General features: G+C 36.9%; 1 protein-coding gene across 6 annotated transcripts in view; it reads right to left on the bottom strand.

Moving 5' to 3' along the window:
• Nucleotides 1-12,671, bottom strand: part of PDS5B (PDS5 cohesin associated factor B) — a 101,992-nt gene that overhangs the window by 5,065 nt on the left and 84,256 nt on the right. For 2 of the 6 annotated variants that reach the window (XM_027651170.1, XM_027651204.1), the window contains 7 exons: nucleotides 12,211-12,343; nucleotides 11,273-11,392; nucleotides 10,858-10,920; nucleotides 8,009-8,154; nucleotides 5,899-6,004; nucleotides 1,930-2,372; nucleotides 1,736-1,837 (listed from right to left, as the gene is read on the bottom strand). In XM_027651170.1, coding sequence (XP_027506971.1) covers nucleotides 1,736-1,837; nucleotides 1,930-2,372; nucleotides 5,899-6,004; nucleotides 8,009-8,154; nucleotides 10,858-10,920; nucleotides 11,273-11,392; nucleotides 12,211-12,343 — 1,113 coding nt within the window. Of the gene's footprint in view, nucleotides 1-1,729; nucleotides 1,838-1,929; nucleotides 2,373-5,898; nucleotides 6,005-8,008; nucleotides 8,155-10,857; nucleotides 10,921-11,272; nucleotides 11,393-12,210; nucleotides 12,344-12,671 lie in introns of all 6 variants that reach the window. The other 4 variants (XM_027651172.1, XM_027651195.1, XM_027651188.1 and 1 more) reach the window with 4 other exon arrangements.

Raw genomic sequence — 12,671 nt, forward strand, 5'->3', positions numbered from 1 at the left:
AATTTGCCCTCAGAAACAGGTTACACACTATCACCCCACAGGATATTTTATCACCTCATAGGCAAAATCTCAAATTCTAATTTCAAATCCATTCCCAAGGAGCCTAGAAAGCTTTAAGTATTTGGATTAAATATATTCTATCTTGCGGTCCTGCTCAACCTATCAACTTCCTTCAGTTAAAACTGCTGTAGATATGTATGTAGGAAAGGAAGAAAGGTCTGACTACAGTGTACTTTAAAGACTGAAAAATTACTATGGTCTCACCTTTTTCTTGCAAATTTGGAAAAGGGGTGGTCTGATTTAAAAAAAAAAAAAAAGAAGAAAAAACAACCCACAATATTTTTTTAAATGAAATATAGAATAGACCCAACAACTTTGAACCCTGAAACAACTTACTTGGTTTCCTTGTGCCAGGAACAACATATATACACATGAAAGAGCTACATTTGTTACTGATCACGGAGAGTGATACAGTTTACTTTCTGTTTAAAAAAGGGGTAAAGAAACATAAGGGATTCACCAATTTCACTGAGAAGTGAATCGAGAGACACTTTTTAGTAAAGGGAATACGACAAATGCCACACAGCATATCACCCAACAATGACTTGCTGGCATGTCTTCTCAGCATGGCAGTAGCAGCTTCCAACTCTTGTTCTACTGCACATGAAGCAGTGACTTCTGTAGTAACCAAGAGAGTGTTGAGTCCTGTGTTTCTGGTTACAGTAAAGGAGCAGTAGAGATCTGAGGTGAGGTAGGGAAGCAGAACACTGGAAAGGTCAGGATATCGTGTGTGCAAAATGCTAGATCAATTGATCTGGTGTGAACCTAGAATGTGAAACGAGGGTGCAAGCTTCTTCATGCAAAGTTCTCTGGTATGGAAGATCTCCGGGGTCAGGCAAAATAGTACATTACACTGCCAGAGGAAGATCAGTGTGATGCTAACTAAGCCAAAAGACAGAAAAACAACAGAATAATACAAAACATCGGATGGTAGAAGTGCTTAAGTAGTGCCATAAGGAATTTATCACCAGGTTCTAGAAGAGTAAATCTGTTCCATGAGCTGCAGTTAGATACAAGCAGGCAAATAACCACTTGTGCAGCTCTGCTTACATATATTACCTACACATGTACAGAAAAGGTAGAGACACCTGTAATTTCCTACAGGAGGCACAAGAAAATGAAGTTAGCCACAGAGTTTAAGCTCATTTTGGAGCTTAATGCACCTCACAATTTTCAGAAGCTACTATCCTTTACTGATCACAACACATTTTATTCATGTGGAAATGATTCAAGTGGATAATGAGAAGGCCAGAAACTAGCAAGTGAACATTAATTTAAGGAGAATCAAAATAAACTTAATTCTCCACAATACTGTTTCACTACAGTAAAAATTTGATTCTTCCCCCCATCCAAAACAAACAGGACCACTTTTCTCTCCTTAAAGTCCTAATAAAGCCCTATCTTCAAAGCCCTCCTGTGCTTTATTGACTTTTCTCCTAGAAAACAAAAGCTACGAATATGCTACCTGAGCACCCTAAACTTACTCACAGTCTCTTGATCTGGGGTTTGAGATGACTTAGGAGAAGCAGTCAAGAAAAACATCTTAGAAATAACAATGGCCATTTATTTTCTTAACTGTCAATTACAGCATTCTGAAATATTTTCAGTAAATGTTTGCTTGGGGGCACAGAAGCGTATTTTTAATTTTCACTGAACACAGATTTAGAACACTTACACTTTTTTTTGCTGTGATGGTGGTGTTTGTGATGACCTTCCTCGTCTTTTCTGTGGTGTAGACTGCGCTGATTCAACTGTACTAGTTTCAGATGGTTCTGCTCTGTTTTGAGGAAAACCCAAATTGCAAAGTATCAAATTATAACTAATGTCCAAAGATAAAAAAATATGCAGCTTACAAGAAGACAGACTTACCTCTGCTGTGTTCTTTTTGATGTCCTATTTTGCCTGCCTTTTGGTTTTTGTTCAATGTTTTCAGTTTGCCTTTCTTCTTCCTCCTCCTCCTCTTCTGCTGCAGCTGCTGGTGGTTGTTTTTTTTTGCTCCTTTTTGATGACTTTGCCACTGGTTCTTCCTTCGGTGTTCCCCCATTATTTGTTCTGGCAGGGCGTCCTCTTCTCCCTTTCTTTGGTGGACTGTTCTGTTCATCCTCACTTTCTATCACATCTTCTTTTAGCCTTTTTTCATCTTGCCATTGTGTTTCATCAGCGTCTGAAACAATTGCAGGTCTCTTCCTTCCCCGCTGACTACCTCTAAGTTTCTGCTCTTGACTCAATTTATTCAGATCATCTATGCCTAATTTCTCTTCTGAATCTGTGATAGCTGCTTTCTTCCTTCCTCTAGGCTTCTCCATCTCAGACTGAAAAGGTAAGATTACACCATTAAATTAAAAAATTAAACTGCCATATTAAACAGTCACACACAGAAACTTCACCCAACAAGACATACAGTCTTCAAGCTACACAAGTTGTCTCAGTTTGTCTACACAACCGTCTCAGTTGTTTGAAATATCCATTTCAAAAACAATGCAAAAGTATAAACACATACCCACATAAGAAATACCAGGCAAGAGAGAAAGATTATTTGAAAGGTGAGTAGTCAAAGCACCGAAGTGTGTAGGGTCTTCCTCATTTGTATCTTCAGCTGTGTTAAAAGCATTAGGATAGAACATCCATAACTGCATTTCTATCAATAGGAAAACTGATAGATGGAGAGGATGCGAATTGTCAAATTGTGGCTTCAAGTTTTTGTTGTGAGCTGCAGGGTGGTTATGCCTGGCTCCCACCCTAGCACTGGCAAGGCACTAATACAGGAGACAGTGGGCAATCTGAATTTACAGTTGTAGAGCGAAGAACAGGAATTAGTGGTAGCTGCCAAACCACTACTGTCAGAGCTGTACTCAGCATTTGCTCTGCGCAGCAAAACACCCCATCCAAGCCTTAAAACAATCACAGTCTAGTTCATGTCTGAAGGGACTCACAAAGATTATCTCATTCCAATCACCCTGCCATGGGCAGGGACACCTTCCATTAGACCACGTTGCTCAAAGCCCTGTCCAACCTGGCCCTGAACACCTCCAGTAGTGGGGCATCCTCAATTGCTCTGGGCAATCTGTTCCACTGTCCTACCACCCTCGCTGTAAAAAGTCTCTTCCTTAGGTCTAATCTAAACCTAACCTCTCTCAGTTTCAAGCTGTTGCCCCTTGTCCCATTACTGCAGGAGCAGGTAAACAGTTTTTCTCCATCTTTCTTATAAGCCCCCATCATACATTGAAAGGCCGCAACAAGGTCTCCCCAGAGCCTTCTCTTCTCCATGTTGAACAACCCTAACTCTCTCAGTCTTTCTTCCTAGGAGAGGTGTTCCAGGTCTCTGACCATTTTCATGGCCTTCCTCTGGCTCTGCTCTAACCAGCTCCATGTCTGCCTTCTAATGAAGTGCTCCTGAGGGGGGCTCCCATGAGAGCAGAGCAGATGGCAGGAATCACTTCCCTCAACCTGCTGGCCCCCTCTCCCTTTGATGCAGCCCAGGACACAGTTGGCTTTCTGGGCTGCGAGCAGACGTGGCTGGCTCACGTCCAGTTTTTCATCCACCAGTGTCCCCAGTCCCTCTTGGCAGGGTTGTTGTCAATCCCTTCATCCTTCAGCTTGTGTGGACACTGAGGATTGCCCCGACTCAGCTGCAGGACCTTACACTTGGACTTGTTGAGCTTCATGAGGTTCCCATGAGCCCACTCCTCAAGCCTGCCAAGGATGCCTCTGGATGGCATTCCTGCCCTCTATCATATCAAGAAAGGCAGAACCCTTTCTGAATCATAAGCTTTCAAAACAGAAAATATTCCTTCACCTCTCCATGCTTTAGTTCTGTAAAGTGCACAGTAAAGAGCTATTAACAGTGCAAAGATTTCAACAAGCAGCTATTAGGGCCTGTTCACTCCAACCAACCCCCATCTGTAGGAAAAATAAAAGAAAATATTACCCATGTACCATTTCATGGGTACTGTATTTCATTTCAGACCATGAAACTGTCCAAAAGTCCAAATATTTACAGTATTTCTATTTCATATCAATGTTTGTTTCATACCTACATTACTGTATTTCAGCACATTATTAGTATTTGCCACATGGCAATTTAATCTACACAATGACAGTTACACAACTTAAAACCCAAGTGAATGTTTTTTCCTTCACATTTCCTTTGTGTCATAAGCTAGAAGTCAGCTTACAAATTCATTTCCACTTTATTCAAAAACCTTTGTCAAGAAAAGCAGAAAGAAAATCTAGAGAGGATATGAGGGGGAAAAAAGAAAAAGAAATTAAAGGACAAAGAATTACACTAGAAGAAGACAAGAAAAATGTTTGAACAAGGATGACACCTCCTGTCAGTTCATGTCTTCAGTGACAAAACTGTTGATCTAGATCTGTGACATCCTCGTTATTTCAGTTTATTTGCCTTTGCAGTCATCATGCACATCTGTCATTGCAGGTCCTTTTAGCTGGTAACTGCAGCCAATTTTCAAAGTCATGTTTCTTCCTGAGGTTAAACCATGTCCCACAACCTTAGAACTAAGGTGTTACTCTGCAATTTAATTTGGACAAACATCCTGAAGTGATGTCTTTAAAACATGGACCTTCTGCTACCCAATTACAATTCTGCTTCTCAGCTAGTGCTTTCTATAATGTGCTCCCCAGCTCCAAAAAACCAAAAAGGAGTTCTGAATCAATGACCTTAAGCACCTTGCTTACAGATTTAAAGTGGAATAATGCCCTCAAAAGTACTCAAAACACTGAACTGTATTTGCTTTATTGCTCAGCTTTCTCAGTTACCAGTTCAAATTAATGCTTCTAAACAGGAATTGCACACCAGGAGCTGTTTGGACTCTCAGACTTTAAAGTTTACAGAAGTGTTATTTTTTTGACAAGAGATTCCTGATTTTTCTGATTTTGTTATAACGCAGTTTGCTTTTCCCACAAGATATAACAATATAAGATGGTTATTTACACTTCAACACAAGCAAAAATTCAGGACACTTTTACTAGTCAATAGCTTATGTCCCAAGCAACCAAGAAAAATGCACCAGACTGATATAATGAGAGAACAGAGAAGTGTCAGAGACAGTAAAAAAAATTAATAAAGCAGCAGTGACATTGGACACAGGACATCTTTAATGCAGTCGAGAAAATCAAATTTTAACAAATCTGATCTTATTACTTTTTCATGCATAATCCCAATACTACAAAATATTCGGGATATACTACAAGATATAGATTGTCAACTGCTATTAAGGCACAAAGAACTGAAATTTACTAGTGGTATTTGAAATCCTTATTATTTTACCTGATTTTAAAATTACAATACAATTATAATTTTCCCTGGTGGTTTATTTTTCTGTATTCCGATGCAGGTGTAAATACTGCTTAAGATAATACTTAGCCTGCTTAAAATTTCTTTTATGTATTAAAGCACTACATCTGAGTGAGAGTCCAAAAAATGTTTTATATCCTTATTAGGAACCTTCAGCATTACTGATCTACATATATATATAAATCCCTCAATAAGGACAAGGCTATCACTCTCTAAGGCCTAAGTACACTTAAGGACATGATTTAGTGGCAGACTTCTCAGTGCTGGTTTAATGGCTGGACTTGATGATCTTTAAAGGTCTTTTCCAACCTATATAATTCTATGAAAAACAGAGAAACTGAACCTTTTTTTCATTGTATTTTCATATCCAACTCTAACCACATTTTCCAGTAGTTTACAACATCAACTCGGTTTCATGTTTCAGCATATTTTCTTGAATGATATAAAATATCATCACATGAATTTTTATTTTATTGTCCTGGTGATTTAAAATGAAACATCTGCAATGCAACCAAACAGCTCACCCTTACAAGATCAGAGTCGTCCCTCTTGTCAGTTTTCTTTCCTGGTAATGGTGAAGCCAGCGTGAATTCTTCATTTTCACTGTGGTCCATTTCAGTACTGTCAAGCCTAGAATGAATAAACATGTATTCCCCTCATTATTATAATACACTGGGCAATCATAAAAAAAACCCAAAACAACTAAGAACAACATTCTTAAGAAATCTATTACTAAAATGAATAATTCAGCAGAAAGAAACATTTCACTGTGGGTACTATAGCCACCACGTATCACAAGCCAGAATATCTAGGTCTCTGGACAAAGGTTTTAATCATAAACCACACTGATTTTTTTTTTCCACTGGGAAAGATAAGCAGTTTTTTAAAACAGAAGAGTCTTACTGAGTTGCAAGTAATCTGCACGTTTGCATACATTTGCATTCACTTTCCTATACCAATCAAAGATCCCCACAGACAGACCAGCCAAAGAATGCACACTTTCCTATATAGGCAATAAAACAGCAGATTTAAATTTCAGAGACCAGTTCATCCCTCTGCTTTTTGTTGGTTTTTTACAGTAGAAATTTCATTTTTATTTCAGTTTCCACAAATATAAATGTAGACAATAATGCCTCCTGCATATGTAAAACACTGAAACCCACAGATAAAAGGTAATGCACAAAAGCCAATACACGAGTCCTTTCATTTCATCTGCCTTGGGGTAGGCAGAAGTAACATTTTTTAAATACCAATGCACATTTATTAATGAAAAGATATATGCTATGAGTTTAAGTGAAAAGTGGTATTCAAATGCACAAACCCTTAATTCCTTGGCCTGGGCACTGCATAGTGAGTGAAAGACGTTCTCACTCCTACAAGTGTAAAATCTGTAATAACTGTGACATAATCAGAAGCATAGGTTTCATACATCATCTAAACAGATGAAAATTTGCCTGTATATATTCCAACAGACTGAACTGGGAATACCACACATACGGAATCATTGCCATAACTTTTCTTTGTCTTTGACATCTCCACTCAAAACATCAGTTTAACTCAGGTGAACTGGAGACATCATGAAGATGACACGTTAGGCTGTGAGTGCAGCATTTTTTAAAATTTGATCTCAGATTCATTTTGATGAATATAGAGGAGAATCTGGAGTCCACCTGTCTCTAGCCAATAATGTATTTCAGCATGTCAACCTGCATGACTCATAAGAAATAAGCCTTTCTGCAGACTTTCTAGCATAGAAATATTTCTTGTGAAACACTGTACTACATGTAGAATTAATATCATATATGAAATAGTCACAGAAGTACTAAATGAGAAGCCTTATATTCAAACATAGCATTTCCTCACAGTCCTGAAAGAATGTGAAAAAATATGAATAGTGGGTCTATGAAATCTCTCAATGTCTGTGAAAAAAAATTGATGACAATGTGACTTACAGTTAAAAAAAATGAACATAAGACACGGTAACTGATGAATAACGAATAACTTACAAAGCTGACACAAAATAAACTATAACTTTTAAAGACAGATAAGCAGAAGAAGACTTATGTAGTATTACAGTACATTCACCTCTTCATCACAAAACTATTCTAAAATCCAACAATGTTTATCTGCAAAGTCCAGCAAACTGCAGAGAGTAGAGGATGAAGTCATGTGAGATCACTACAATGGCCTACCAGTCCTCACCATCTATGATGTGTTGTTAACTGCACAGCAAGATTCCTGGGGACTGCAGTTGTGTGTGTACACACACACATATACACATGCATATATACGTGTGTGGGACGATATCTATCTATCTATCTAAAAAACACCCCAAACCCCCCGAACCCTGTTCTTAAAAAATGAAACATATAAGGCTCTTTCCTCCTTCAGCCAACTCTGGATGTAATTTGATTCGGGGGGGCTTTTTTTGGTTTTTGGTTTTTTTTTAAAGTAAATTTATTTCTGGGAACGGAAAGCCAAATTCGTGGTTTCAGTTATACCAAGGTAGTACTATAACTTTACTGCAATGTAAGATAAAAGAATTCTGTCTTTCACTTTAAAAATATTATAGGAATATTCAAAGTTTCCATTACAAATATTTGAAATGTCAAAGTTCCTTTGTTGTGTACCAACCTCCCTTTGATCCTTCCTGGAGAGCTTGGATTTGAACTGCTGCTGGCATTGCTTACAGTTTCCATTCGAGAAGATTTGGATTGAGACTGCTTGCCTGCTGACGAAAGAGGCTTATTAACTGCTCCAAGAACATTGGCTGCTTTGGGCTGAAACCAAAAATATATTTCCTTTATTTTAAGCTGCATGTTCAGATATTGTTAACACATACTATGTTTAAAATACAGATTTCACTTTCTGCAATAATTATCTTAATTTTAACACAAAGTGATAAACATTTTCATAGGAAAGCTACAACAGACACCAGAAGAAAGCTGAGGAAGCTGTAATGAAATTGCTAGCTGCCACCAAAACTGGTATTCTTCTCTGTACCCTTAGATTCTGTCCTCTTCTCATTGGTAGCATGGGGTGTTCACCTGACCTTGCAGTGAGCCACTTCAGCACTTTGTGTGCAGTTTGCTTTCTGTTGATTTATTTGCCTGAACCAGCTCACCATCTGGATCAGATAAAAGCACTTGTACTAGTAAAACAGAAATAGCAGTAGGATGGCCCTTTCAGCAAAGGAGACATTGAACTGGCTTAGGTGTAATAGCAACCACATTAGTTTCAACTGGGAATGAATGAGAATCTCCTAAGTCCAATACTGTAGAGAAGACACTGATACTTCTTGCACAGATATAAAAATGTTAGTCTTTTAATAAGTACCAAAATTCCAGACATCGGTGAGCTTCAGGTTATTAATTTATCTGGGTTATCTTTCAGACATGTTGAATGCCTCCAGCTCATATTAACTTTCGAGAGAGCTGAAAAAGTTCAATTACTCCTAGAGAGAATGCACACTTACGCCAAACACCCATGTACGAAAACGTTGAATTAAAGACCATTTCCTACATTTCTAATTATGCATCTTCTCTTTCAATATTAGATTCTAGCTATGTCTACAGTTAGTGACAGCTAAAAAAAAGTTTAACATGCATATCATATCAGCTTTGAGCGTTCCTTTTTCAGAGCTATGCACCATAGCAGTGCGGGTTATACCTTCATAGCCAGAGGGAACTTTACAAAAATTCACTCTGCATTGAGTACTAGAAAAAGAGCATACGCTTTCCAAAAATAAACCTTGGAGAACAAAATCCAGTTTAACAATTTACATCTACTAGCTCAGAACTAAACATCAATCAATAAGCATTTCCTGAAAGAGCTCAAAAGCAGAGATTTTCAAATTCACACTGAACCAGACTTTCTACTAAGAAGGGATAATAGGGCCTGCCTAAACAGCTCCTCCCTTAGGACAGAAGATACACTCAAAGCCTTACTGCTCTCAGTGTTCCCTGCTTAAATCCACCTCACTCACATCCTCTCAAGCTAGTATTCCATTTCCAAAGCTAGGACTCCCTAAACCAACTTTCATTTCTCACTCCTCTCATGACAGTGAAGCAATTGAAAATTCTGGTAGTCAAATAAGCTCTACTGCTTGTTACAAAATTTCAAATAACACAAAAAGAGTTAGAGCTAGAGTACCTGGCACTAGAAATCGAAAATAATATAAAAGTTAACCTAAGATTCAAAAGAGTTGCAGTTAGGACATATTTTTGCAGAAAGACATGGAGTGCTGAAGAGAGTTCAGAAAAAGGCCATTAAGACGAAGAAGGGGCCACATCATGTCTCAGAGAACAAGGGGTTTGGACTAAACGACCTCCAGAGGCTCCTTCCAACTTCAAACATTCTGTGATTTCTCGTGGTAGCATACATCGTGTTTCTTATTTAATATTGTCACAGTACACTTAATATATTAAGTATGGGACAAACTACTAAGAATGTTTGATGTTAAAAACTGGATTAGAAAACTTAATATTGACTACTGATCAAAAATTGGAAGACAAACTACTTTCTTTTAAAAACTTTTGTATCTTCACAAGTAAGAAGCCAATCTCTAATCCATGGCATTCAAGCACTCAAATGCACAATACAGTGATGATCCATTCCAATACATAAATGTTGACTTTCAGCTTCTCAAAGAGATGCTCATCTGTCTTTTTTCCTAACTTGCATTCCTCCTTTATTAGTAAGTTACTAGCTCACAGCTAATGCTTCATTAGCAAAGTTAAGGGTAATGATGATGCTGAAATTTCTTTTGTTTGCAAGGTAGCAAATTAATGTTCTTTGTCATCTAGAGCAGAACATATTAATCCAGATGAAAAACACAATTTTCTTTTACTAGATTTTATTCTAAAGAGTACCTGGGTTTAGTTTTAGTGAAGAAAGAACATTGCCATTCAATACAATGCATCTTTTGAAAGATAAATTAACATAACTGTAGAACAGTCAGTTATCTTGTAAGATACTGTAAAAAGGTATGAAGCTTTGCCAAAGATTATTTATGTAATTTTTAAAATAATTTCTGTTAGAGTTTTCCATAGCTGTAACTTCATAGGCAACATTGTAGTCTTCTGCAGAAAAGAAGGTTAACGATTTTGTAAACTTGTCAAATATTATGGGTTGTTTGAGGGGGTTTTTTTGGACTCTTTCCTTTTAATGACAACAGGCTTTGGCTACTATTGCCACAACCCAACACAGACATTACCAGTTTTCCCTTCTACCCATCTCTTTTCTATACCTGGAAACAATCTGTTCTCTTAAACAAAGTGTTTCATAAACTACATGTTAGTTCTCTTAAAAAAAACCCCACAAACACACACAAAAAAAACCCCAAAGAAAACAAACAGGAACAAACAGGCAAACAAGTAAGATCACCAGAAAAAAAAAAAAAAAAAAAAAATAAAAAAGACAAACCAGAACCTCAAATACAGTACCAAAAACAAGCCCCCTCCAAGCCCCCACACCATACCTACCTTTCCAGGAGTGAAAAAAGACTTCATTTCCGGAGGAAGATAATTTTTGGTGTTACTGAAATTCTGTAAAGAAAGGAGGGGGGGCGGGAATTACGGCAATAATCAGTGAATTATATATATATGTGTATATATATATATATACGTTTTGGCGATTGCACTGAAAGATTTTCTTTACATCACTTATGCTTTTGAATTTTTAAACCACTAACATCGGTGTTGGGGGAAGGGGGAGAACTCTGTGTGTGCACATATATACAAATACTTATGAAAACATATACATATATACATTTTCAACTACAATATAATAGGGAGAAGTTTGAAGTTAAAAGAAATATTTAAGAAAAACAACATTAAATTACAACTTACAAATATTTAAACAGACTTATCTCAAGAAAAATTAAATGCCACGGTATACCTTGTCAGGTTGAGTAAAATATCTGGCTGGAAGTACAGGGTCCTTAGGGGATTCCAAACTGTATGTTGTACTCTTTGACATAATGATATTCATTGCTACATCACAGACCGTATATAGTTTCTGTAAATAATAAAATTACAAGACCAAACAACAGTTTAAAAGTTCATTGAAATCTTGACAAGAGATAGTGTATTTTTGAGCACAGAACTACAAGAACTCACAGTTTAAAAGCAATCATCTTAATAATTTAACACCAGCCTGCATCTTAAACAGTGTATTGCAGAGTACTGAAATACAGACACTAAAGGCAAAAAGCACTGTTAAGTCTAACAGTTGAGGACAGATAGTTTTCATGATCTTTCTGCACTTAAGAATAGCCCTTGCCTTAGTTTCTAAGACAAAGTTAAACAAATGAACTCACACACCCCACCCACCCACTACCCAAACCTCATCTCTGTGGGCAAAGCAGAAAGTGACAAATCTGTACATTGTGTGATGTTAAAAACACAAAAGCAAGATCAGGATTTGATACGTTCACTACACAATACAAGCCACAGACTTCTAATGTAACTATTTTTCTTCCTATACTAAGCTTACTCCTGTATTTTAAAAATTAAATATTAAAAAGGACTTTAGTAGATGATTTAAACAGTAGAAGTTATAGTTTACATCTATTTAAAGTTAGTGTTTAGTAATCTTACTGATACAGAAAGGAGGACTGAAAACCATTACAAGTCCCTTGCAGATGTGCAAGAAGCACAGGAAAATAACTGTCATCTAAACTACAACACATATTATCATTACAATATATAAAGTATCGTCTCATACCTACAACTGTATTGAAAGATATTTTTAAGTTGGTATATAAACAAAAAGCAACTCCCTTCCATAAGCAGGTCAGAATTAAATGCAATTTCCAATCAAAAAATATCACCTACTTCATTCATTTTTTGATCATCTGGTCCTTGAGCATCCTTAGTCTGTTTGATATTTTCTACCATTTTTCTGATAAATGCATGACTGTTGTTTTCATTTTTAGCCATCAATATTTCCAGTATGAACCATAGGCACCTAAAGGAGAAATGCAGTATTCCGCACAAATGAAAATACAAAAGAAAATCTTTAAAAAAGCACATTTGAGAAAGTGATTCAGTCTAGATTTTACTAGTATTATGAATTCGAACCAGTCTAACTCTGGGAAAACAATTCTTTAGAAAAAACGAAATTAAGGTAGGATGAGCAGAAGACAGAGTTCATCTGTAAAGTATCAGAGAGCACTAAAAAAGCATCTATACTATTTCTCACAATATTTTACAGAAATAACTGCCATCATTATGTGCACTTGACATTGTAACAGAGTACCACCATGAATTAAAATTTCACTTAGAATAAAGTTAGA

Source organism: Corapipo altera, unplaced genomic scaffold (genome assembly GCF_003945725.1).
Source record: "Corapipo altera isolate COAL_440 unplaced genomic scaffold, ASM394572v1 0, whole genome shotgun sequence".
Lineage (NCBI taxonomy): Eukaryota > Metazoa > Chordata > Aves > Passeriformes > Pipridae > Corapipo > Corapipo altera.